Raw genomic sequence first — 26,849 nt, 5'->3', positions numbered from 1 at the left:
TCTGCAAATCCACAACTCTGCTGGAGGCTGGAAGCTAAAGATGGCCTGTCCTGAGGTTAGAGGAGTGTGTATATGTGTTGGTGGGTAGGTGGGTGAGAGGGAGCAATATGGCTTGTTTCACGGTTGTTGCCTTGTTGTTCTGTGTTTTTCTCCCAAGCATGCTATGTTTACACTCCAATGTATGCCAACACAAATGATGCATTTCAGTGTATCTTTTGATATACACTTGATAAGTAAATCTAAATATGAACTGGAATAGAGCAAGAACCAGAGGGCATTTTCCCGTGGGAACACGCTGTATCTTTTAATGTGCTGAGTCTTGATGCTGGGTGTCAGCAACAACTCCTTTGCCACCACAGAAGCTGTTTGACCAATCAGTTCCTCCAGCATCTCGTGCCTGCATCTTTCTAAAGATTAAGCATTTCAAGATGAAAGGAAAGGTTTAATCAATGTGCCTTATTGGTCACGTGCACATTGAAACACGCGGTTAATGACCAACATAGTTCGAGGATGTTCTGTGGGCAGCCTGCAAGTGTCTCCATGCTTCTGGCACCGACTTAGCATGCCCACAACTTACTAATCCTTACCCGAACATCTTTGAAACCGGAGCACCCGGAGGAATCGCACACGGTTATGGGGAGAACATACAAACTCCTTACAGACAGCGACAGGAATTAAACCTTAATCTTTCAGTTGGTGCTGTAAAGCATTACGCTAACCGCCGCATTACCCATGCTACCATAGCTCCTTATTTTAGAATCTTCTCTGCCTTCAACCCCAATCTTACAATTCCCATTCAACCTTTTGCCACAAGGTTAAAGATTTTGAATGAATGGACAACTCCTGATTTCAGCCCTGAACAGGCTTTATGATAATGTATCCTGCTCCTTAAAGGTTTTGATTCATTGATGGGAGCATAAACGCTGGTGAAGCTGGCATATATTGTCAATCCCTAATGGCCCCTTGAATTAAGTGTTTTGTTGGGTCAATTAAAAGTGGCAATCAGATTGATGGGTCTAGAGTCACAGACAGTTGGATCTGCAAGGACAGAAGACTTCCTTCCACTGGGGACAGAGATAAAGCACAGAGACAGGCCCTTCAGCTAAATGTGTCCGCACTGACCGCGAAGAACCGATTTATCTTCTCTCTTGTTCTCCCCACACTCTCATCACGCCCAGCTCCAGAGCTGATGACAGTGTGGGGAGAACAAAAATCAGATTCTACCACCCACTACCCACCAGGAGCAATCTACAGCGGAAATAAATGTTTTCTTCATGATCAGTGTGGACTCAAGGCCTGACTCTGTGCTTTATCTCTCTGTCACTCTGTGGCCCCAGTGGAAGGAAGTTTTCTGTCATTGTGGGTCCAGCCGTCTGTGACTTTAGAGAAGGGGTTCCCAACCTGGGGTTGACTGACCCCTTGCTCAATGGTATTGATGCATAGCATAAAATATGTTGTGGATCCCTGCTTTAGACACACCAATCTGACTGCCCCTTCTAATTGACCCAGCAAAACACTTAATTAACCTGGGAGGAAACCAGGACAACTGGGGGAGACCAACTTGGCGACAGGGAGACCCACACAGTCACGTGTAAACCTCACCAGAGTCCGAGATCAGGACTGAACCTGAGATTCCCGAGCTGTGAGGCAGCAGTTTTGCTGGCTGTGCCACAGAGTCCTCAGAAATTTAATTTGTATTTTTTAACAACAATCTGACATTTCGGTATCACTTTAACCAACATTTAACTAACTAGGTTGGATTTGTCTAGTGTGGTGGAGGCTGAGGAAAGACCTGATAGAAGTTTATAAAACAATGAATGCTGTAAATAGAGCAGGCAGCCGCTATTTGCTCCCCAGGGTCGTAATGTTTAATACTAGAGGGCGTGCATTGAAGGTGAGAGGAGTAAGTTCAAACTAGATGTGCTGGATAAGTGTTTCTACAGAGCCTGGAATGTGCTGCTTGGGGTGTAGTGGAGGTAAAAATGATAGATGCATTTAAGAGACTGTTAGATAGGCACATGGATGTGCAAAGAACAGAGGTGTGGGATCTGGAGATTTTATGATCCAGAGGTTCTTCAGAAGTCAAGAATGAGGCATAAATCTTGTGGTTACCGCTTATCTTATTAGATGTTTATAGAAATAAATAACAGTAACTGCGTTACTGTGCTGTAACATAAACATGAGAAAAGCTACAGATGGTGGAAATCCAAAACAACACACAGGCAATGCTGGAGGAACTCAGCAGGCCACGCAGCATCGAAGGAAAAGAGTAAACAGTCGACATCTGAGTAAACAATCAATTTCCCAGCTCTTTACTTCTTCCCCCACCCCCTCCTGCTTTCAACTATCACCTGCCACCTTTTTAGTTTGACTTCTTCCACCTTCTTTTCCTGTCCTGATGAAGGGTCTCGGCCTGAAAAGTTGACTGTTTCCTCTTTTCCGTAGATGCTGCCGGGCCTGCTGAGTTCCTCTAGCATTTTATGTTTGTTACACCACTTTGAGGAAGGGAGAGAACAAAGAATGGGCAGAGAAGCATGTCATTTGTGGTCTCATACTAAAACCTAGCTCAGAGTAGACAGTAAAGGATATTCCATTGATAAGAAGGAACCAGTGAAATAGGCGTTCAGTGGCGTGACACAGGCTGCAGAAAACATAGACCTAGTTATGCTAAGTTATTGAAAATTGACTGAGCAATTACACACAAACTGGTGATTATATAAAAAATATAAGTAAGCATAAAGAAAATTAAATTGCAAGTAAAATAACAAATTTAGACTCTAATCCAACAGAGGGGTATGGACCGTGTGCAGGCAGAAGGGATTAAGTGCCATTGGCTTAGTTGGTTCAGCACACTGTTGTGGGCTGAAGGGCTTATTACTGTGCTGTATTCTTTATGTTCTCATCATTATTATGTGCTCTGTCATGACATGGGCGATCATGGTCCTCGTGCCCATGATTGTTCTTGGCAGTTTTTCCTACAGGAGTGATTTGCCATTGCCTTCTTCTGGGCAGTGCCTTTACAAGATGTGTGAGCCCAGCCATTATCAATACTCTTCAGAGATTGTCTGCATGGTGTCAGTGGTCGCATAACCAGGACTTGTGATATGCACCACCTCTTATATGACAACCCACCACCTGCTCCCATGGCTCCAAATGACCCTGATTAGGGGCTAAGCAGGTGCGACACCTTGTCCAAATGTGACCTGCAGGCTAGCAGAGGGAAGGAGCACCTTACACCTCCTTTGGTAGGAACGTTTCTCCACCCCACCACCCAATTCTGTGTTTTGACGTCCAGATATTTGGAAATAGACCAATGAAGTGGGTTTTCTTTCTCTATATTACCTTTGCAAACCATGTCAATGCCTCGGTCAGATCAACCCTAATTTTTTTTGTACTCAAGAGAATGCAATCCAAGTGCACTAGGAATATTAAGATAAAAGTTAGCTTTATTTGTCGCACATACATCGAAACATACAGTCAAATGCATTGTTTGCATCAATCCAAATCAGTGAGGGTGTGCTGGGGGTAGCCCTCAAGTGTTGTCATGCCTCTGATGCCAACATAGCATGCCCATCACTCACTAATCCTAACCATATGACTTTGAAATGTGGGAGGAAATCAAAGCATCTGGAGGAAACCCACACAGTCACGGGGTGAATGTACAAGCGCCTTACAGACCATGACAGGAATTGAACCGTGATCTTACAGCTAGCACAGTAATGGTGTTATGGTAACCACTTCAGTACTAAGCCGCTCAAACGGTTTAACTACAGGCATGAGTGACAAGAATTTCCAATAAAACTACACTCAGTGGCTACTTTATTAGGTACACTTGTACACCTGCTTGTTAATACAAATATCTAATCGGCCAATCATGTGGCAGCAATTCAATGGATACAGACATGGTCAAGAGGTTCATTTGTTGTTCAGACCAAACATCAGAATGGGAAAGAAATGTAATTTAAGTGATTTTGACTGTGGGATGTTTGTTGGTGCCAGATGGGGTGATTTGAGTATTTCAAAAACTACTGATCTGCTGGGATTTTCATTCACAACAATCTCTAGAGTTTACAGAGAATGGTGCGAAAACAAAAAAAAAAATCCAGTGAGTGGCAGTTCTGTGAGCGAAAATGCCTTGTTAATGAGAGAGGTCAGAGGAGAATGGTCAGACTGGTTCAAGCTGACAGGAAGGCGACAGTAACTCAAATAACCATGCGTTACAACAGTGGTGTGCAGAAGAGCATCTCTGAATGCACAACATGTCGAACCTTGAAGTGGATGGGCTACAGCAGCAGAAGACTACAAGCATACACCCCATGGCTACCTTATTAGGTACAGGAGCTGTAAGATCAGGGTTCGATTCCTGTCACTGTCTGTAAGGCGTTTGTACATTCACCCCGTGATAGTGTGTGTTTCTTCAGGGTGCTTGGATTTCCTCCCACGTTCCAAAGACGTACGGTTAGAGTTAGTGGTTAGTGAGTTGTGGGCACGCCCTGTTGGTGCTTGACGCACAATGATACTAGAAGGCCGCCCAGTACATCTTTGCTGATTTAAATTGACGCAAACGACGTCAATTCAAATCAGTGAATCAGTGTGGTCACTGAGTGAACAATGATAATGCAATCTATCACCAGAAAACTAAAATTGAATTGAATATATTGACTTATAATTATTTTAAAACACCCAGAACCTTTTTCCTCTGATCTGCTTGATTTTACTATTGCTGTGTAATGATTCTCTTCGATTTCTGCTCTCTGAATGTGATGTTTAGTTGTCATGTTTCCAGCCTCTTGACTGTTCAATCGAGCATCATCCTGCAAGCAGTAAGTCTTAATAACAGCCCACATTCAGCAGAAGCAATGGCCTGTGACTAACGATCTGTAATGTTTAGCCACCCCAAGGACCCCACTTGAAGCTGACAGACTGGGATTGTGTGTGCAGTAGGTTGATATTCCCACTGATAGCCATCAAAAGCTCATACATCAGTAGTGGAGAGAGAAAGGGTGGCAATAAGAGGGAAGTCTGTTCCTCGTCGTAGATGCTGCCTCACCTGCTGGGAGGATTTTTATGATTTTGGTACATTTTTATTTAGAGATACAGCACGATATCAGCCCCTTCCAGCCCAGTTACTTCCATGTGACCAACGAACCTCACTGGCGCACCTCAGGGGTGTGTGCTTAGCCCACTGATCTACTTTCTGTATACACGTGACTGTGTGGCTAGGCATAGTTCAAATACCATCTACAAATTTGCTGACAATACAACCATTGTTGGTAGAATCTCAGGTGGTGACGAGAGGGCATACAGGAGTGAGAGATCCCAACTCGTGTAGTGGTGTCGTAGCAACAACCTGGCACTCAACGTCAGTAAGACAAAAGAGCTGATTGTGGACTTCAGGAAGGGTAAGATGAAGCAACACATACCAATCCTCACAGAGGGATCAGAAGTGGAGAGAGTGAGCAACTTCAAGTTCCTGGGTGTCAAGATTGCTGAGGATCTAACCTGGTCCCAGCATATTGACATAATCATAAAGAAGGCAAGAAAGCGGCTGTACAGGCCCACAATCCCGTATCCGAATTCCTTGGGGCCGGTTGCATTTCGGAATTCAGAATTTTTCGGATTTCAGAATCCCTCCTCGTTTAACCTGTCTCAGTGCAGGTGGACTTTAGGACCCGGGGGAGGTCCGGACCTATGCACATCCTCCCGTATACTTTAAATCATCTCTAGATTACTATTAATACCTAATACAATGTAAATGCGATGTAAATAGTTGTTATACAGTATTGTTTAGGGAATAATGACAAGAAAATGTACATGCTCAAAAAACCAGTGTCTGGAGAGAGAACTTCTGGGTTTTCTTGATCCACACTCTTTTTAACATTTTCACAGTGAAGTTAAACACAAAGTCAACAGTGAACACAAAACGTATAGTTAAGTGTTTCATCAGCATTGTAAATTTGTTCAGGGCTAAGGTTTTCATCAGATATTATCTTGGCAAATTCGTCAATGTAAGACGCCACACAGACACCTGATCAAGCTTCTGCAATAACTCCACTTTCTGCGTTATTGATAATGACAGATGCTTCCTTCTCATAGGGGTATCTGCAGCTCTTTTTGACATTTTCACAGTGAAATTAAACACAAAGTCAACAGTGAACACAAAATATCAGTGAACAGCAAATGCACATGTTGCCAGTATGAGCGTTGAGCCACAACTGACGTCTGGCGGCCTCTGCTAGTGCTACCATGTCACACCTGGGTAACGTCAGCTGTTGGCGTGCCAAAAACTTTGATTTTCGGAGCCTTTTGGATTTCAGAATTTTGGATAAAGTGTTGTGGACCTATACTTTATTAGGAACTTGAGATTTGGCATGTCAACAAATACATTCAAAAACTTCTATAGTTGTACCATGGAGAGTATTCTGACAGGCTGCATCACTGTCTGGTATGGAGAGGCTACTGCACAGGACCGAAAGAAGCTGCAGAAGGTTGTAAATCTTGGGCACTAGCCTATAAAATATCCAAGACATCTTAGGGAGTGGTGTCTCAGAAAGGCAGCATCCATTATTAAAGACCTCCAGCACCCAGGGCTTGCCCTTTTAACATAGAAACATAGAAAATAGGTGCAAGAGTAGGCCATTCGGCCCTTCGAGCCTGCACCGCCATTTATTATGATCATGGCTGATCATCCAACTCAGAACCCTGCACCAGCCTTCCCTCCATACCCCCTGATCCCCGTAGCCACAAGGGCCATATCTAACTCCCTCTTAAATATAGCCAATGAACTGGCCTCAACTGTTTCCTGTGGCAGAGAATTCCACAGATTCACCACTCTCTGTGTGAAGAAGTTTTTCCTAATCTCGGTCCTAAAAGGCTTCCCCTTTATCCTCAAACTGTGACCCCTCGTTCTGGACTTCCCCAACATCGGGAACAATCTTCCTGCATCTAGCCTGTCCACTCCCTTTAGGATTTTATACGTTTCAATCAGATCCCCCCTCAATCTTCTAAATTCCAACGAGTACAAGCCCAGTTCATCTAGTCTTTCTTCATATGAAAGTCCTGCCATCCCAGGAATCAATCTGGTGAACCTTCTTTGTACTCCCTCTATGGCAAGGATGTCTTTCCTCAGATTAGGGGACCAAAACTGCACATAATACTCCAGGTGTGGTCTCACCAAGGCCTTGTACAACTGCAGTAGTACCTCCCTGCTCCTGTACTCGAATCCTCTCGCTATAAATGCCAGCATTCCATTTGCCTTTTTCACCGCCTGCTGTACCTGTATGCCCACTTTCAATGACTGGTGTATAATGACACCCAGGTCTCGTTGCACCTCCCCTTTTCCTAATCGGCCACCATTCAGATAATAATTTGTTTTCCTATTTTTGCCACCAAAGTGGATAACTTCACATTTATCCACATTAATCCACATTTCTCAGTGTTACCATCAGGTAGGAAGTACAGAAGCCTGAAGGCACACACTCAGTGATTCAGTAACAGCTTCTTCCCCTCTGCCATCCAATTCCTGAATGGACTTTAAAGCTTTGGGCACGACCTCACTTTTTCTAATATAGAGTACAGTATTTCTGTTTTACACGTTAAAAAAAATCTATTCAATATACGTAATTGATTTACTTGTTTATTTGTTTCTTCATCCTGACGAAGGGTCTCGGCCCGAAACGTCGACTGTACCTCTTCCTAGAGATGCTGCCTGGGCTGCTGCGTTCACCAGCAACTTTGATGTGTGTTGCTTGAATTTCCAGCATCTGCAGAATTCCTCGTGTATTGTTTATTTATTATTGTTTTATTTTACTTATTATTAATTTTTTTCTCTCTCTGCTAGATTATATATTGCATTGAATTGCTGCTGCTAAATTAACAAATTTCACGTCACATACCATGACAATAAACCTGATTCTGATTCTGAAACCTGTACGTCTTTGGAATGTGGGAGGAAACAGGACCATGCATGTGGTCATGGGGGGACTCCACGTTACAAGCTCCTTACACACAGCGGGGAGAATTGAAACGAGGTCCCTCGTGCTGTAATAGTGTCATGCTAACTGCTATGCTACCACGAAGCCAGTTTGTGTGTGTTCCTCATCATTTCCAGCAGAATCTCTTGTGTTTGTGAATAGTAACAATCACAGAGTGTACCATGCACGTTGGGTCCATGTAGTCCACTTAAATTCATCATTTCCGTAGTCCAGAATGCCGGTTTTTACATATGTTCTTGGCTCAGTATTGCTTACTGCCAGCTCAAGTTCAAGTTTAATTGTCATTCATCCATACACATGTATACAGTACTCCTCTGGGGCAAGGTACAAAACATACTTCATACAGTCACACGCAGCGCATAGCGCACATAGTTCTGAAAGCACTTACAGTCACAATCTGCCGCTATTTCTAAGGAGTATGTACGTTCTCCTTGTGACCGTGTGGGTTTCCTCCAGGTGCTCTGGTTTCCTCCCACTGTCCAAAGGCATACCAGTTGTTAGGTTAATTGGTCATTGTAAATTGTCCTATGATTAGGTTAGGATTAAATCGGGGATTATCGGGTGGCGCAGCTCGAAGGGCTGGAAGTGTCTATTCCACACTGTATCTCACTAAATACATTTAAAGAAAACCCAATTAATTAATTAATTAATTCATATTGGCACAAGTCCCTGAGTGGTGGGGCCTGAAGATTGATGGTGCGTGGGATGTCGTCCTGGAGCCATTTTTCTGCAGGAACAAGCACGCAGCAGTTCCTCATCTTGCACTGGGCTCACAGTTGCAAGTTCATGTCCCACACTGGAGATGAGCATTACTCATGGCCTGATGCTCCTCACCAATGCACGTGTGGGGGGGGGTGCGGGTGGGAAGGGAGACTCTATACCACCTGAGGCCTGAGGTGGTGACTTCTGGACAAGACACAAAGCTCCATCTGTGCTCTCAGCTGCTCACTGGCAAATTCTCCAAGTGTCTTTCACCAGTACAGATTATTTGATTATTATCACCTTGTAGGCTGTGGGATCCTTTTTGTTTCCACCACAGCACTGACTATGCCCACAATCTATTTGCTTTCATTTGATAACTAGACTGTGATCAGAGTTAAGGAGGAGCAACAGTGCTGCATTTCACTGCTATCTCTCTCTCTTTCCTCCTTGCTTTCTAATTAATTCAAAATTAAGTTAAATAAGAATTTATTGCTTTTTGCAGCATTGTGTTTTAATTTGCATCTTCAAGTTAATAATTCAGTTTTCCAGATGGCTAATCCACTTTGTAATGTATCCTTATTTCAAAATAAATCCAAATATCGTCCAGAGTTATATACAGCAACTGAGTTTTAAGTCACGGCCTTTAAGTTATTGTTTTTGTTCCCCACCCCCCACCCCAGTGTTGGTCAGTCTTTTTTTTAATGGGTTCTTTTGGGTTTCTTATAGGGTGGCTGCCTGTAAGGAGGCGAATCTAAGGTTGTTTCATGTGTATGTACTTTGAACTTTGACCTTCAACCTAAGACCTGTTCAGCATAATACATTCATTAAAGTGCTCTTAAATCAATGATGAGCTAAGGCCCAAGGAACTGGCCTGGGATCAGAAGGAAGGAGCTGAAAAAAGCAGTATGAACGCAAACAACACTTTTCACTGTATGTTTCAATGTGCATGTGAAAATGACCCTAATCTCTTTTATCTTTTATATAGCATCTTTAACATTTTATTTCAGCTGCCTTCCTGCAATTGACGAAGGGACTGGGAGTGTTAATTCATAACTCTAAATCAAAAGAAGCACCAAGAATGGGTTGAAACAGTTTTTAACTGTTTCCCCAAACAGTTTGGTTCTCCTCTGACCTTGGGGCTAAAATAAGACAGCTGCTATTATTTGTGATTCCAATTACTGAAATTTTCTGTTTGCCTTTTCACTCTGCGTTACTATCACGGTGCCATTGATGGTATTTGTCAAGATAAATTGGACTGATTTGGCCAAAGTCATGAAACAAATAGGCTGCAGATGCAGCCAATTGACTAAATATTGAGACAACCTGATTTGTAGCGGCTCTGTGACTCCCAAGTTATTCCACGTCCCCGAAAGCAGATCTGACAGTATGTAAATAAAATGCTAATACATCAACTGCTTGGTCAAAGGGAATGTAGGGACAGTTTTCCCTGTGTCTGTCACCTTTGTTATTTTGATTGGGGATAGTGAACAGAATAGGCGATAGCTTAGATATCACACTGGGGGTCAGTGCCCTGAGAAGCCCCTGGGCAGAGGTAAACTATCATGGGTCGAGAGGACCCTGGCAGAATAGGTCTTCCGCACTAATGTTCCCTCTCCAGTGTCAGTTCCTCCAGCCATCGCAGGGATTGTGGTCTGTGCTAGAAATTGCTTTCCTGTGTGGGAAGGACTGTGGGAGTGAGTGGGGGAGTAATCACAGTGTAAATTGGTAAATTATTATTATTATCACTTGTAACTGAGGTACAATGCAAAACCTGTCTTGCTTACCTTCCATTTAGGTCAATTATTTAGCATATAAGACTTCCATTTAAGAGTCTGATAACAGTGGGAGAGAAGCTGTTCTTGAGTGTAGTGGTCCATACTCTTAAAGTTTTGTATCTACTGCCTCACGGGAGGGGGTAGAAGAGAGAATGTCTGGGGCTGGAGAAGTTGGACTCTTTCTGGAGGTCCAGACAAGGCAGTCAGTCTAAGTAATACTAACCCTTTGGTTAAGGCTTCCTTTGCAATGTAGTCCCCAGAATCTACTGCCCCCGCTGGCACTGCAGGATTATGGGCAACGGAAAGCGAGCATTGAGTGCCGTTTGACATCACTGCGTGACCTCGGTGACCTTGGTTTGTGTTCATGTTTGGAGCACAGAGGTTGGAATTCACCACATGTGCTGTCGACACACAAAGTGTGTGAGCATCCAGTGGGTCTTGTGATTGAACTTCTGGCCTTCTGGAGATTTTGTGCTGCGCAGTGCTGCACTTTGGGTTATTGGAGCAACTGAGTGTTTTGGCCTTAAATGTACAAATGGAGGGCTATGTAGGAGGGAAGGGTTAGGTTCATCTTAGCGTTGGTTAAAAGGTCAGCACAACATTGTAGGCTGAATGGCCTGTACTGTGCTGTAATGCTCTATGTAGAAGTTCTCTTGATGTTTCTTCCACACACAGTTTTGTTCGGACTCCTGTCCCTGTCAGCTCTGGTGCACCCAGCAAAATTATCCCTTCATCCCTCTCCAAAAGGGAGACCTGCTTTAGAAGATAGAAAATTACAGTATAGTAAAGGCTCTTCAGCCCGTGAGGTTTCTCCAACCTTTTAACCTACTCTATGAGTGCTTCGGCAGCTCTCTCCTCTCCCTCTCTCTGCTGATGCTGCTGACTCCTGCACCGACGATGGTTCCAAAGGCACTCTTCACTCACTGGCTCTTGCTCGTGTAGCATCAGTTTGACCTTAGAGGGCTTCAGTGCTCTCTACCACTTAGTAGAAATCAATATAGAGTTTCTGACCCACATGCACGGATTTGTAAATAGTCAGAAAGAGGGGCAATTTAATTTTCTTTTTTATATATACTTATTGTAATTGTTTCTATTATTATGTATTGCAATGTACTGCTGCCGTGAAACAACAAATTTCACGACATATGCCAGTGATATTAAACTTGATTCTGGTGGACCCAGGGCATCAGTGGTACATATTTGGTTTATTAGCACTGTTTTTAGTGCTCCAGTACAAATCAGAAAGACCTCAGTTTTGGTTAGGCTGGCGAATGAGTCAAAACACACACTTAAGCAGTCAGAGTGTGATCAGGACTGCTCATGCCTCCAATTTGGATTAGCTCCATCTGTTGATGGGGTCTTCGCACCCTCAAGCAATCAGCAGACAGACCGAAGCATCTGACTTGCTAATTTGCCACATCTCGCTTCGATCTTGGTTTCATTATCACTCGGACAGATTGTATTTTCACACAAGTGTCCTGGGAGAGATTGCTTCCTCCTGCGAGGAGCATCAAGGACCATGTGTGTACACTGTGCCAAGCACTGCGATAGATGTGTGCAATAATGATTACTAATAATGATGGAGAGATCAGTGATGCTGGGAGCACACCAGTTTTCGATGATGAGCCTTCACACCTGCTAGCAAAGCAGCAGTAAAGATCTCTGTGGCAAATTAAGGACATCATTGGGATTGCAAATTATTGGGATTTATGATAGAACATAGAACACCACAGCCCAGTACAGGCCCTTCAGCCCACTCTGCTGTGCTGACCTTTTAACCTACTTTAAGATCAATCAAACCTTTCCCTCCTACGCAGTCTCTATTTTTCTGTCATCCATGTACATATTCAAGAGTTTCTTAAATGCCCCTAATGTATCTGCCTCTACCACCACCCTGGCAGGGTGTTGCACACACACACACACACACACACACACACACACACACCACTTTCAGCGTTAAAAAAACCCCACACTTTCATCCAGTCACCTCAATATTATGCTGTACGCTCCAACTATGCCACTTACCATCTTGTACGCCTCTAGCAAGTCACTTCTCACCCTCATTCTCTCCAAATAGAAAAACCCTAGCTCACTCAGTCTTTCTACATAAAACATGCTTGCCAATCCAGGCAGCATCCTGGTAAATCTCCTCTCCACCCTCTCTAAGTCTTCCATGTCCTTACGATAATGAGGCGATCAGAACTGACAGTAACAAAAGGGGCACTCATGTTCAGCAAAAGCTATGACCAGGAAAACCACGGACATCTTCCATTCACTAATGACCGTGTGGATAGTCAAAGGTTTTTTCCAGGGCTGAAATGGCTAGCACGAGAGGGCACAGTTTTAAGGTGCTTGGAAGTAGGTACAGAGGAGATGTCAGTGTTAAGCTTTTTTACGCAGGGAGTGGTGAGTACGTTGAATGGGCTGCCGGCGACGGTGGTGGAGGCGGATACGATAGAGTCTTTTAATAGACTTCTGGACAGGTACATGGAGCTCAGAAAAATTGGGTAACCCTCGGTAATTTCTAAGGTAAGGACATGTTTGGCACAGCTTTGTGCTCTGAAGGGCCTGTATTGTGCTGTAGGTTTCCTATGTTTCTATTAAGCACCGATAAATTGGAGTGTTTCACAGGAGCAGGAATGGATAAGGTTTGATGCAAACTCACTCATGAAGATATTAGAGCGGAACCACATTGGGGTTTATGGTGCATGGCAAAAGAAGAGGGAGATGTAGCAGGGACTGGGGAGGGAATTCTAGAATGTATGTCCCTAGCACCAGTAGTGGATCAATTCGATTGAAAGGGATGATGAAATGACTGCAATTGGGGCGGCCCGGTGGCAAGGACTGACATTTTTCTGGTCATACTCACTTTTTATTACAGGTTCAGCAACTGTTGTAATTCATGATTATCTAACCCAATTAACATGTCTCCAACTTGATGGCAAGAACATTGAATACTCTAATCTCTCCACCTCCCCTTACCTCTTTGTTCATTCCCCATTCTTCTCTTCTCTCACCTCTTCTCTTCACCTGTCTATCGCCTCCCCTCTGTTGCCCCTCATTCTTCCCTGTCTCCCATGGTCCACTCTCCTCTCCTATCAGATTCCTCCTCCTTCAGCCTTTACCTCTTGCACCTATGAACTCCGAGCTTCGTACTTTATCTTCACTCACCTTCCCCCTCACTTGATTTCACCTATCCCCTCCGAGCTTCTTACTTCATCCCCCCACCCCACCCACCTGCCCTCCCCCTCACCTGGTCTCACCTATCACCTGCAAGCTTGTCCTCCTTTCCCTCCCCCACCTTCTTATTCTGGTTTCTGCCCCCTCCCTGATGAAGGGGCTCAGCCCAAAATGTTGACTGTTTATTCCTCTGTGTAGGTGCTGCCTGACATGCTGAGTGCCTCCAGCATTTTGTGTGTTTTGCTCTGAATTTCCAGCATCTGCAGAATCTCTTGTGTTCATTAATTATTTGCTGCCTATCATTAATTCTATAGTTCAACTACAGGACTGAAATATGACATTAGTGAAATAAGACTAATACAGATTACTTCTGGGCCAGGGGTTTTCAACCCGGCATCCACAGATCCCTTGGTTAATGGTAAGGTAAGGTTCCATAGCATGAGAAAGGATGGGAACACCTGCTCTAAGTAGTGGGTAATACTACAGTGAACTGGTAAATATATTCAGGCTATAATTCTCAGGATGCTCACCATACTGTGAAAAGCTAGGGCATTTGTATTGTGTGAATACCGGCTTTAAACACTCATGAAACTATTCCTGCTGTTTACTGGGGGTGTTACTCCAATTGTGTTATAGTGACAATGATAGAGCAGAGTGGCCTCCGTACCTGTGTTGCTGCTGAAAACAAGCTTTTCACCGAACCTATACCTCACCATACTTGCTCACATGACAATAAACACCTGAAAATTACAGCAAATTGCTTTTAAAAAGTGAGCTGTTCTGTGCAATACACACAAAATGCTGGAGGAACTCAGCAGGTCAGGCAGCATCTGTGGAAATGAATAAACAGTCGACATTTCAGGTTGAGACACCTTCTTCAGGACTGGAAAGGAAGGGGACAGATGCCAGAATAAAAAGTTGGAGGGGTGGGAAGGAGGATAGCTAGAAGCTGATCCATGAAGTCAGGTGGGTGGGGAAGGTAAAGGGCAGCAGAGGAAGGAATCTGATAGGAGAAGAGTGTGGACCATGGGAGAAGGGGAAGGAGGAGGGCATACGGGGGAGGTAATAGGCAGATGTGAAGAGGTAAGAGGCAAGAGGCCAGAGTGCAGAATAGGAGAGGGGAGGGGAGGGAATCTTTTTTTACCAGAAGGAGAAATCGATATGTCATCAGGTTGGAGACTTGGAATATAAAGTGTTGCTTCTCCACCCTGAGGGTGGCCTAATCTCGGCAAACGAGGAGGCCATGGATTGACATGTCAGAACTGGAATGGAAATTGGAATTAAAATGTTTGGCCGCTGGGAAGCTCTGCTTTCGGCGAATGTTGTTTTCTGTGCTGTAGTGCTTTTTAACTCTATGGCTCCATGACAGAAAGAGAATTAATCAGAGCCTTCAAAGAGGATTGTAGAGGACCATGAGAGAGAATAATTCACTGGTGATGAAGAAAGAATAGTGAATTGTTCTCTCTCCCCAGGCTTCCCATCCCATGATCCTCTCCCTTCTCCAGTCTGGTACCCCTTTTGCCAATCTACTTTCCAGCTCTTAGATCCACTACACCCCTCCTGTCTTCTCCTATCATTTCGGATCTCCCCCTCCCCCTCCTACTTTCAAATCTCTTACTATCTCTTCTTTCAGTTAGTCCTGACGAAGGGTCCTGGCCCGAAACGTCGACTGTACCTCTTCCTATAGCTGCCTGGCCTGCTGCGTTCCACCAGCATTTTGTGTGTGTTGCTTGAATTTCCAGCATCTGCAGATTTCGTCGTGTCAGTGAATTGTTCTTTTGGGAGCTGGCACAGATGTGATGGACTGAATGGCTTCCATCTATGATGTTCTATGTACAGCTCAAGCAATATAGCAGTGGAGCTTGACCTGTCACTGGTGTGTTCCTAAAGCACCCCTAACTGGTTGAAAGGTAAATGATGTATTACTAATTTGCCAGCTCTTTATGCCCATGTGTCGCAGACAGCTGGCTTTCATGGGTTTTAAAACCTACATTGTTAGAGCCAGTTTGTGTTCCCAGGATAGGCCAGCATGATAGCATAGTGGTTAGCACAATGCGTTACAGTGCAGGTGACCCAGGTTCAATTCCCAACAGTGTCTGTAAGAAGCTTTTACATTCTCCCCGTGACCGTGTGGGTTTCCTCCAAAGTCTAAAGACATACTGGTTGCTAGGCTAATGGGTCTGCTCTGCCCCAGAAGGCTGTGGAGGCCAAGTCTCTGGATGCTTTCAAAAAAGAGATGAATAGAGCTCTTAAAAATGGCGGAATCAAAGGTTATGGGGATAGGGCAGGAACTGGATACTGATAGTGGATGATCAGCCATGATCACAGTGAATGGTGGTGCTAGCTCAAAGGGCCGAATGGCCTACTCCTGCACCTATTGTCTATTGTCTATTGGTCATTGTAAATTGTCCTGTGATTATGCTATGGTTAAGTCGGTGGTTGGCGCATGACCAAGTGGTTAAGGCATTCGTCTAGTGATTTGAAGGTCGCTAGTTCGAACCTTGGCTGAGGCAGCATGTGTATCCTTGAGCAAGGCACTTAACCACACATTGCTCTGCGATGACACCGGTGCCAAGCTGTATGGGTCCTAATGCCCTTCCCTTGGACAACATTGGTGGCGTGGAGAGGGGAGACTTGCAGCATGGGCAACTGCTGGTCTTCCATACAACCTTGCCTGTGCCCTGGAAACTTTCCAAGGCGCAAATCCATGGTCTCATGAGACTAACGGATGCCTATTATTATTAAATCAGTGCTTTGCTGTGTGGCGTTACTCCATGCTGTATCTCAATAATTAAGAAAATAAATAAATTATCATGTTAAACTGAATATTAATGCTAAATATAGGGTGTGTTACAGACACAGAACTAATGAGAGAGTGGACAAAGCTTCAGGAAATCTAAAACTATTTCTAACTCACTAAAATGCAACAAATGTTATCCAGAAGCAAATATTTATACACACCCACGCGTAATGTCAGATTGTGTAAACAAATAACAGCAGAAATAAAATTCTGTTTCTAACTATACATCAGTATCTGTCTGTAATTGGCTTCCAACGAAGTATACTTAATTTGATTTTTTTTTTATCCTTCATTCACTTTGTGATCTGGTAAATCTGTGTATGTCAAGGCAGAATCAGAATCAGGTTTATTACCAATGACATATGTTGTTTAGCAACAGTACAAGGCAGAAATTTCTATAGGTTACAATAAGAAATATATAAAATATGACTAAATAGTGCAAAAAGAGGGCAAAATAGTGGTGTCTTTTTCACAGATCCCTGTACTGTTCAAAAATCTGCCGGGGAGAGGAAGAAGCTGTTCCTAAAGCACTGGTGTGTGTCCTCAGACTCCTGTACCTCCTCCCTGATGGCAGTAATGAGAAGAAGGCATGTCTTGGTAGTGAGGGTCCCCAATGTTGGATGCCACCTTCTTGAGGCATCACCTTTTGAAGATGTCCTCGATGATGGGGAGGCTAGTGTCCATGATAGAGCTGGCTGAGATTACAACACTCTACAGCTTTTTCTGATCCTGTGCATTGGCCCCATACCAGACAGTGAAACAACCAGTCAGAATGTTCTCCATAGAATATCTGTAGAGATTTGCTAGAATTTTTGATGACATAGCAAATCTCCCCACTCTCCTAATGAAGTACGCCTTTTTCGTGATTGCATCGATATGTTGGGCCCATGATAGACCTTTGAGATGTTGATGCTCAGGAACTTGAAGATGCTCACCCATTCTATTGCTAATCCCTCAATGAGGACTGGAGTGTGGTCTCCCAACTTCCCCTTCCTTAAGTCCTCAATTATTTCCTGAATCTTACTGGCGTTGAGTGCAAGGTTGTTGTTGCGACTCTTTTCATCCAGTGACTGAGCTTAAATCTGTGTATGCAAGGCAGAATCAGGGGATTGCACTATAAGTAACACAGAGTAACATCAGCTGCTCTGATAATTTTGCATCTACAGTCAGTTGCCACCCTATTAGGTACACCTGTACACCCGCTCATTAATGCAAATATCTAATCAACCAATCATATGCCAGCAACCCAATGCATAAAAACATGTGGACATGATCAAGATGTTCAGACCAAATATCAGAATTGGGAAAAGGAGAATGGCCAGACTGATTCAAGCCACTTTATTAAGTACGGGAGTGGAACTGGTGTGGTCTTCTGGTGCTGCAGCCCATCCACATTTCAAGGTTTGCTGTGTTGAGCATTCAGAAATAGTCTTCTACACACCACTAACACGTGGTTATTTGAGTTACTGTCGTCTTCCTGTCAACTTGAACCAGTCTGGCCGTTCTCCCCTGACCTCTCTCATTAACAAAGCATTTTCACTCACAGAACAGCCACTCACTGGATGGGTTTTGTTTATTGCCCCATTCTGTGTAAACTGTTGTGTGCGAAAATTCCAGGTGTTCTGCAGTTTCTGAGATACTCAAACCACCCCATCTGGCACCAACAATCGTGTCATGGTAAAAGTCACTTAGATCTCATTTCCTCCCCATTCTGATGTCTGGTTTCAACAGTGACTGAACCGCCTGACAAGCAGGGGTATAGGTGTACCTAAAGGGGGGAGGGGGAGGGGGAGGGGGAGGGGGAGGGAGAGGGAGAGGGAGAGGGAGAGGGAGAGGGAGAGGGAGAGGGAGAGGGAGAGGGAGAGGGAGAGGGAGAGGGAGAGGGAGAGAGAGAGAGAGAGAGAGAGAGAGAGAGAGAAGAAAAAAAAAGAAAGAAAAAGTAACATCACTGAACACTGGATCCCTGGGGAACTGTTTTGGCTATGTGGATGTGAGGGGATGACATAGCAGGACTCACAATGACCAGTCGATGCAAACAGTGTCTGAGAGCAAACAGAGTCAATTTGAAAAAAGTAACAGGTAGGGTCCTTAATTGGTTTTGTTCGTATATAGTAAAGAGAACATTTTTTGTCTGTCTTGGAGATAAATTTTTGAAGAGATACGATATACCTTTTCGGGCTGCTCTGGGAAGTTCTCTTGGTCCCCTACCTTCCTGCTTATACTTGATCCCCTTAGGAGACATCATTAGAGAGTATAAACTTGATTTCCACAGTTATGCAGATGACACACAATTGCAAATTTTGGTTGCGCCTGATGATGATAACACCTTATCTTCTCTGACTTCTAGAGTGGCTGCAATAAATAAATCGATGAGCAATAATTTCCTAAAAGTAAATGAAGATAACATCTTTGGTTGGTGCCAATGACAAACAAAATAAACTTCTTGATAAACTTGGAAACTTGTAAAATCAGAAGTAACAAGCCTGGGTGTTAGCCTTCAGTCAGATTTGAAATTTGAATCCCACGTAAAGAAAGTGACCAGAGCAGCATTTCTACATAAAAAATATTGTAAAGTACATCTGCATCTGTCACATAATAATGCTAATAAGCTAATTCATGACTTATATCAAATAGATTAGAAAACCGCAGTGCACTTTTTGCTGGCTTTCCAAAGCAATCTATTGATAAACTTCAACTCATTCGGAACTCCACCGCTAGACTTTTAACTAAAACCAGGTTTCTATAACATATCACTCCTATCCAAGCTCCTTTGGCTTTGTGTCCTGTATCTTTTAGAATTGATTTTAAAGTTCTCTTACTTGTTTTAAAGCTCATAATCGGACCAGAGTACATCACAGAATCATTTTCATTTTACAATCCTGTTTATAATCTTGTCTTTTTTTGTCAGTCTCTTAAATTTAAATGATCTCCCACAAAAGATAATTGACAGGCCAGCTTTTTTAAACAGCACTCCTAAACTGGAATTCAATATCTATAAGGGATGCAGACTCAGCTGATGCTGTTAAAGGCAAGTTCAAACCCTATTTATTTAACTTGCCTTTAACTGACGTCTTTTTATTTTTTATTTCAATTTTATTTTTATTTTACTTTTAGACTTGCACTTTATCCCATTATAAAACACTTTCAACTACATTGTCTGTATGAAAAGTGCACTATAAATAAGTTTTTATTTATTGTATCTATATTTCTTCTCAGCTCAAGCTAGTAAAACATTAGGTATGTGAATAGCCAAGCACACTCATTTCTCAATTGCTGGGAAATTTCGGACTATTCTAGTGGTATTTAGTATTGTGGCTTTCTGGAGATTTACATAAATATTGTTGTGTAGGCCTAATTGTTTAATGCTATTATGTAGTGACTGTGGGATTATACCAGTTGTAGATAATATTTTTGGGACAGCATATACCCTTTTCATGTTCCATAGTCTTTCAATTTCCTCTTCTAATTCAGCATAATTCTGGTATTTTTCACTTATTGAGTTCTGTATGTTATTTGTGTTTGGAATGGCTATATCTATTAAGTAAGTGGTTCTTGCTTGTTTATCCTGTATTATTATATCGGGATGGTTGTTATCGATTATCTTATCTGTAATAATGGATCGGTCGTAATATAATTTGTAGAATTCTGAATCTAAAACTGGATCAAGCTTGTATTTATTGAAAGGCATGGTGCCTTTTATGAGGTTGTATTTTAAAGCAAGATTTTGGTGAAGATGTTTGCCACTTGATTGTGCCTGTGTAAGTAATCAGATTGAGTTAAACTGCTGCAGGATCCCGTTTCTGGTTTCTCTTGACATTTTCTGCATTTATTATTATTGTTACTATTATTAATCCAGAGGTATTTACTGGGGATAATTATCAAATCATTCCCATTCTTATGTGAACAAGGTGTTGTTTGATGCAGCTTTATAAAACTAACCCAGGATAAAAAACCAAACTACTGGAGGTGCTCAGCAAATTAGGCTGCGTCTATAGAGGGAAACAAAAAGCTGATGTGAGGGAAATGGAGGCAATCCAGATCGAATACGAGGTATTGCTTCTCCAACCTATGGTAGCCTCGTTGTGGCCTTATCATGTTGGAATGGGAATGGGAAGTAGAATCTGAAGCAGAAATTAGGGCAGGGCCAGATTGAACAAGCTGGTTGCCAATTCTCAACAAGTCACCTGATCCCTTTTTCCAAACTCTCTTATGTTGTTTGTGCTGCCTCTAATATTCTTTGTTTCCTGATTTTCCTGCTAGTTATAGATCTTACTCTTATATTAATCCTTTTGTGCCAAGCAGTTCCTTTTGCACTGATAACCTCAGTTTTAGTCTCTGGGATTTGAACCCCTTGCCAAAAAATGCTCCTTTCCCTGGATCATATTCCCAATTCCCATCATAGTCTTGACATAATGAAAACAAGCAAATCCAATTATTTTTCACATCTTTGGAAACTGCCCTTTATCATAGTGTATTCTTTGTTAAGAGTGTGCTTGCTATTTTTACACGTGATCACTGCAGCAGGGATGAAACTGCTTCTTGGTTGGCTATCGGGGATAGAAGCCAATCAATGCAGAGGCTCCCCAACATCCCCGGGGTGCTACGATGTTTGCACAGAAAGATTAACTATTGATGCAGCAGAACCCCGGAGTTATGATCCCTAATTGACGTTCATAATGCTCTATGGCTGCTGTACTGAACAGTTGGCTTTAGAAAACTTCAAGCTAGTTCATAGACTTAATAAAATGCAGTGCTTGCGGTGACATTGTCACGTGTTGTGTGCAGGCCCTTTGCAAGTCTTTGCTTTCTTCCTGAGGGCTTTGTTGAATTATTCACAGAGCTCGGCTTGGAAACCCCAGTGCGACCCTGATTTTATTTTTTCTTTTGCTTGACTACTCCTTGCTGCTGATGAATATTCTACCTTGGTTAGTAATTGTTTTTGGTTGCCCCAGGGTGATGACCTTAGATGCTGCTTGTTAAAACTCTGAGCTGTCAGAACCAAAACTAAACCCTTTGGAGCCTAAAATGTCACCGAGATCGGGAGCTAGTCCATCTAAATGCCTCTATTGCACCTGTTACTACCACCTGCCCCTGGCAGTAGGTTCCTGGCACCTACCATCTCCTAGGTCCTTCCTCAACTCTGGGAAGCTATAGTACAGCTTGGGACGTCAGATTTCAGAATTCAATTCCGGCCCCGTCTGTAAGGAGTTTGTATGTTTTCCTTTGACCATGTGGGTTTCCCCCGAGTGCTCCAGTTTCCTCCCACAGTCCAAAGGTGTACTGGTTAATAGGTTAATTGGTCATTGTAAACTGTCCTGTGATTAGACGAGGATGGAACAGGTGGGTTGCTGGGTGGTGAGGCTCGTTAGGCTGGAAGGGCCGGTTCGCTGTATCTCTAAATAAGTAAGCTAAAAGCCAATGATGGAGGCAACTTCTCACATGCGACAACATTCACAATTAAATCTAATCTACCTTATACCTCAGCACCCTTGCAATAAAGACCTTTGTTTAAGAGGTCCACTGTTCTCTGGCTAAAGAGCCACCTCCTGAAAACTAACCCAGATCTGGGTTGTAGAGACCGTGAACCTTGTTCTTCTCTTGTCTATTCCAGTGAAAGTTTCCAGCAATTAACACTTTTCCATTTACATTCCTGTTCGATGCATTTAATGGTGCGTTCCATAATCGCTCTGAGAAGGCTTGACCTTTAGGATTCTGTTACGAATGTGTGCTGAGGTTATTATTTTTCCTAGCTACATCTCTGCTTAAAGCCCACATGTTTTTGTTGATGAAAGCTATTATTGAGTGGTTGAGCCCTAATTGGGACTGACTCTAGGCATTTTAATGTATTCATCAGCAAGCCCTTTATTTAAGCTGATAATAAAAACATTGAAGAATACAGCACACTTTGAGCTGACCCAGAAAATGTTGATATTTAAGGGTGGATGCGGACACTAATGGATATGTGCTTGATGTGCACGTGTCAGATCTGAATCACACCATAAGACCATAGAGTGTGGGGGCAGAATTCAGTCATTCGGCCCATCAAGTCTGCTTCACGATGGCTGATTTATTATCCCTCTCATCCCTCTTCTCCTGCCTCATCTCTGTAACTGTTGACTCTCATACTGATCAAGTTCTGAAGAGCTCCATAAGCCATTTTAATTCCTGAAACACTGAGTATCCTGAAAACGTGGAGTGTTTGATGGTTGTGGGCCTGTACTCACTAGAGTTTAGAAGGCTGAGGGAGATCTCATTGAAGCCTACCAAATACTGAAAGGCCTAGATAGAGTGGACATGGAGAGGATTTTTCTAATAGTGAGGGAGTCTAGGGCCAGAGGGCTTAGCCTCAGAATGGGAGGTTGTCCCTTTAGAACAGAGATGAGGTTGAATTTCTTTATCCAGATGATGATGAATCTGTGTAATTCATTGCCACAGATGACTGTGGAGGTCAATTCATTTAGTATATGTAATGCGGGGTTTGAAAGGTTCTTGATTAGTAATGGCATCAAAGGTTATGGGGAGAAGGCAGGAGGACGCAGTTGAGATGGAAAATAAATCAATCATGATTGAATGGTGTTGCAGACCAGATGGGCTGAATGGCCTAATTCTGCTCCTATGTCTTTGTGGTTTAATGTACCCATCAACTTCATTCAGATTCTATTACACAGTTTCACACTGCGCACAGGTTGCAGTTGTCAGTGAACCTACCAACTTGTCCACCTTTAAGATGCGGGGGTAAACTAGACCTCCCCTGGTGGTGGTGAAATGGCGGGGGGGCTGGTGTGGTAAGGAAACAGGGAGAAGGTGCAAATGCGACATGGACAGGACCCGAGGTCAGCACTGAACCTGGATCATTGGTATTATGAGGCTGAGGTTATTCCAGCTGCATCACTGGGTCGCCACATCGCCAGCTCCTTTGGACCCAGATTCAGGCACCTGATAGACTTCCACTACGTTTATCATGGCAACTCTCTGTACAGTGCTTGTGGTATTCAGAGGAGCAAGAGATGTAGAACTCTGGTTCTTGAAGTTTTTCACACAGGAGGCGGTCTTCCTTGCCTAATTCCTAGACTCCTTGCTTGCATAAGAAGTCATTTTTACTAGTATTATATTGGAATTGGAATTGGTTTATTATTGTGACATGTACGAGGAACAATGAAAGTCTTGTCTTGCGCACTGTTAATACAGCTCAGATCATCACACATTGAAGTAGAACCAAGCAAAACTAAAACAATGCAGAATAAAGTGTAACAGCTACAGAGAAAGAGCAGTTTAGGTAAACAGTAAAGTGCAAGATCATATTGTGGTAGATTGTGAGATTCAGAATCTAAATTATCATACTCGGGAACTATTTCATAGTTTTATAACAGTGGGGTGGGTTGAGGCTGTCCTTGAGCCTTGTGGCATGTGGTTTTGAGCTTTTGCATCTTCTGCCCAATGGAAGAGGGAGAAGAGGGAATGTCTGTGGTGGGTGGGGACTTTGATTCTGCTGGCTGCTAATGAGGCAGTAAGTTTAGACATTATGAGCAGCACACTATACGGGTGACATGATAGTGTAACACTTTACAGTGTTAGTGACCATGATCAGAGTTCGATTCCACTGGTGTCTGTCAGGAGTTTATACGTTCTTCACGTGACCGTGTAGTTTTCCTCAGGGCGCTCTGATTTCCTCCCACATTCTAAAAGCGGGCTGCCCCCAACTCACCACTGGAATATGTAGAAACCATGTGTCTATTTGCAGAATCAGGTTTATTATCACCATGAGGTAGTGTTCATGGGTTCAGTGTCGATTTAGGAATTATTTGGCAAAGGGAAAGAAACTGTCCTTGAATCACCGAGTGTCTGCCTTCAGGCTTCTGTACCTCCTTCCTGATGTGAACAATGAGAAGAGGGCATGTCCTGGGTGATGGGAGTCCTTAATAATGGACGTTGCGATTCTTAGGCACTGCTGCTTGAAGATGTCTTGGGTACTATGGAGACTGGTACCCAGGATGGCGCTGTCTGAAGTTACAACTTTCTGTAGCTTCTTTTGGTCCAGCACAGGGGCTCCCCTCCACCCCATACCAGACAGTGATGCAGCCTGTCAGAATGCTCTCCATGGTACATCCATAGAAGTTTTAAAGTGTTTTAGTTGACAAACCAAATCCCTTCAAACTCCTAATGAAATATAGCTGCAGTCTTGCCTTCTATAGCTGCGTCGATACGTTGGGACCGGGTTAGATCCTCAGAGGTCTTGACTCCCAGGAAGCTGAAATTGCTCACTCTCTCCACCTCTGATCCCTCTATGAGGATTAGTACATGTTCCCTTGTCTTACCCTTTCTGAAGTCCACAATGAGCTCTTTCGTCTTACTGACGTTGAGTGCCAGGTGTTGCTGTGACACCATCCCTCTAGTTGGCATATCTCACTCCTGTATGCCCTCCCATCACCACCTGAGACTCTACCAACAATGGTTGTATCATCAGCAAATTTATAGGTGGTATTTGAGCTATACCTAGCCACACAGCCATGGGTATAGAGAGAGTAGAGCAGTGGGCTAAGCACACACCCCTGAGGTGCGCCAGTGTTGATTGTCAGCGAGGAGGAGATATTATCACCAATCTGCACAGATTGTGGTCATCTGGTTAGGAAGTCGAGGGTCCAATTGCAGAGGGAAGTACAGGGGCCCAGGTTCTGTAACTTATTGATTAGGATTGTGGGAATGATGGTGTTAAATGCTGAGCTATAGTTGATGCACAGCATCCTGACATACGTGTTTGTGTTGTCCAGGTGATCTAAGCCAGTGTGAAGAGCCATTGGGATTGCGCATGCCATAAACAAATTGTGGCGATAGACAAATTGTAATGGGTCCAGGTCCTTGCTGAGGCAGGAGTTCATTCTTGTCATGACCAACCCCTCAAAGCATTTCTTTGCTGTAGATGTGAATGCTACTGGGCGATAGTCATTAAGGCAGCTCACACTACCCTTTGGCACTGGTATAATTGTTGCCTTTTTCTGTCTGTCCATATTGTAGTTTTTTGTTGCACATTTATTATGGGTAAATTGTCACATAGATTGGGGTGTGGAAGCAAATGAGTTTAGTTTGGTATTCATGCTTTATCTAAGTTCAGTTTAGTCTAGTTAGAGGCAACCAGAATGACTTTTTTTTGTTGACTGCTAATGCTACTGCTAGATCACTATTTTATCATCACTAGACCGCTTATTTCGTTATAGTGCTAGTTTTAGTTCTGTTAGTTTTTTTATTGCTACAAGATTGTTTATCTTTGCTGGTTTCTTAATAAAGGATCGAACATATTCTTTTGAACTTTGGAACTTGGTTAGTTGGAGCGCGTCACCAAGTGTCAACCCCGTGCTTGGTCTCTGAGCAGATCTGGTTTGTTTTAACTGCTACAGACTGTGTTGGTCAATGCAAAATGATGCATTTCACTGTATGTTTTGATGTTTCGATGCACAAGTGACAGATGAAGCTCATCTAAATCAATCTATGTGACTCCTAGGGTAGGAAACTCAAGCCAGATGAATGCCTACCTACTAGTTCTTAAGGTTATGATTCATTGTTATTTATGCTTTAGGTGTTGGAATCACCCCCTGGGAGGACCGAACCAACTCTCACGTCTCCCACTGATGAGTGGCATGTCTCCAGACCTGGCAAGCAGTCTATTACCATCATACTGCATGGGGCAACTGACTTACCAGCCCTCAGTGATGGCTCTGTGCCCCAACCGTTTGGGACTGTGTGAGTACCAGGCTCTGTTCTTTGTCACAACGCTGAGTGAGTCGTGCGATAGCAAACCATTGACTGTGGGAGACAAAGTTGGGGGAAAGACATAGTGAGGATGAGTGGTTAGTAATATTTTAAGATGTTGTTGACTGCCTTGGATTAGAGTCATATAGCACTACAGCACAGAAACAGGCCTTTTGGCCCATTTAGTCAATGCAATACTGTCATTCCGCCTAGTCCCTGCACCTGGAACATAGCCCTCCATACCCTTCCCACCTATGTACCTATCCAGACTTCTCTTAAATGCTGTAACAGTGTAACGCTAACCACTATGTCACCCTAAAAGTTGAGTGATAGAACCTGAGGGGTGTTGGGGAGAATGAGAATTAAATTGGATTAATGCAGGATTTGTGTAAAATGGGTGGTTGATAGTTGTTGTGGACTTGATGGGCTGAAGGGCATGTTTCTGTGCTGTATCTATGGTTCCTGGACTGGATAGGTTTAGAAGAATATGGGCCAAATGTGGGCAAATGGGACTAGCTTACTACAATATGGGCCAGCACAGGAGAGTTGGGCTGAAGGGCCTGTTTCCCTGTTGAATAACTATGTCTCCAATAACTCATCATCAACCTTCTTTCCTGAACTTAACTGCCTATCTGACCTACAAGACTGGAGAAG

General features: G+C 43.3%; 1 protein-coding gene across 1 annotated transcript in view; it reads left to right on the top strand.

Annotated features, from left to right (window-relative positions):
- Positions 1-26,849, top strand: part of ccdc33 (coiled-coil domain containing 33) — a 364,562-nt gene that overhangs the window by 84,698 nt on the left and 253,015 nt on the right. Inside the window, exon 4 of the mRNA XM_072282761.1 lies at positions 26,023-26,186. Within this exon, the coding sequence (XP_072138862.1) occupies positions 26,023-26,186 (164 nt within the window). The remainder of the gene's footprint in view (positions 1-26,022; positions 26,187-26,849) is intronic.

Source organism: Mobula birostris, chromosome 18 (genome assembly GCF_030028105.1).
Source record: "Mobula birostris isolate sMobBir1 chromosome 18, sMobBir1.hap1, whole genome shotgun sequence".
In the NCBI taxonomy this organism is placed as follows: domain Eukaryota; kingdom Metazoa; phylum Chordata; class Chondrichthyes; order Myliobatiformes; family Myliobatidae; genus Mobula; species Mobula birostris.
This window is presented reverse-complemented; position numbering and strand designations above follow the sequence as displayed.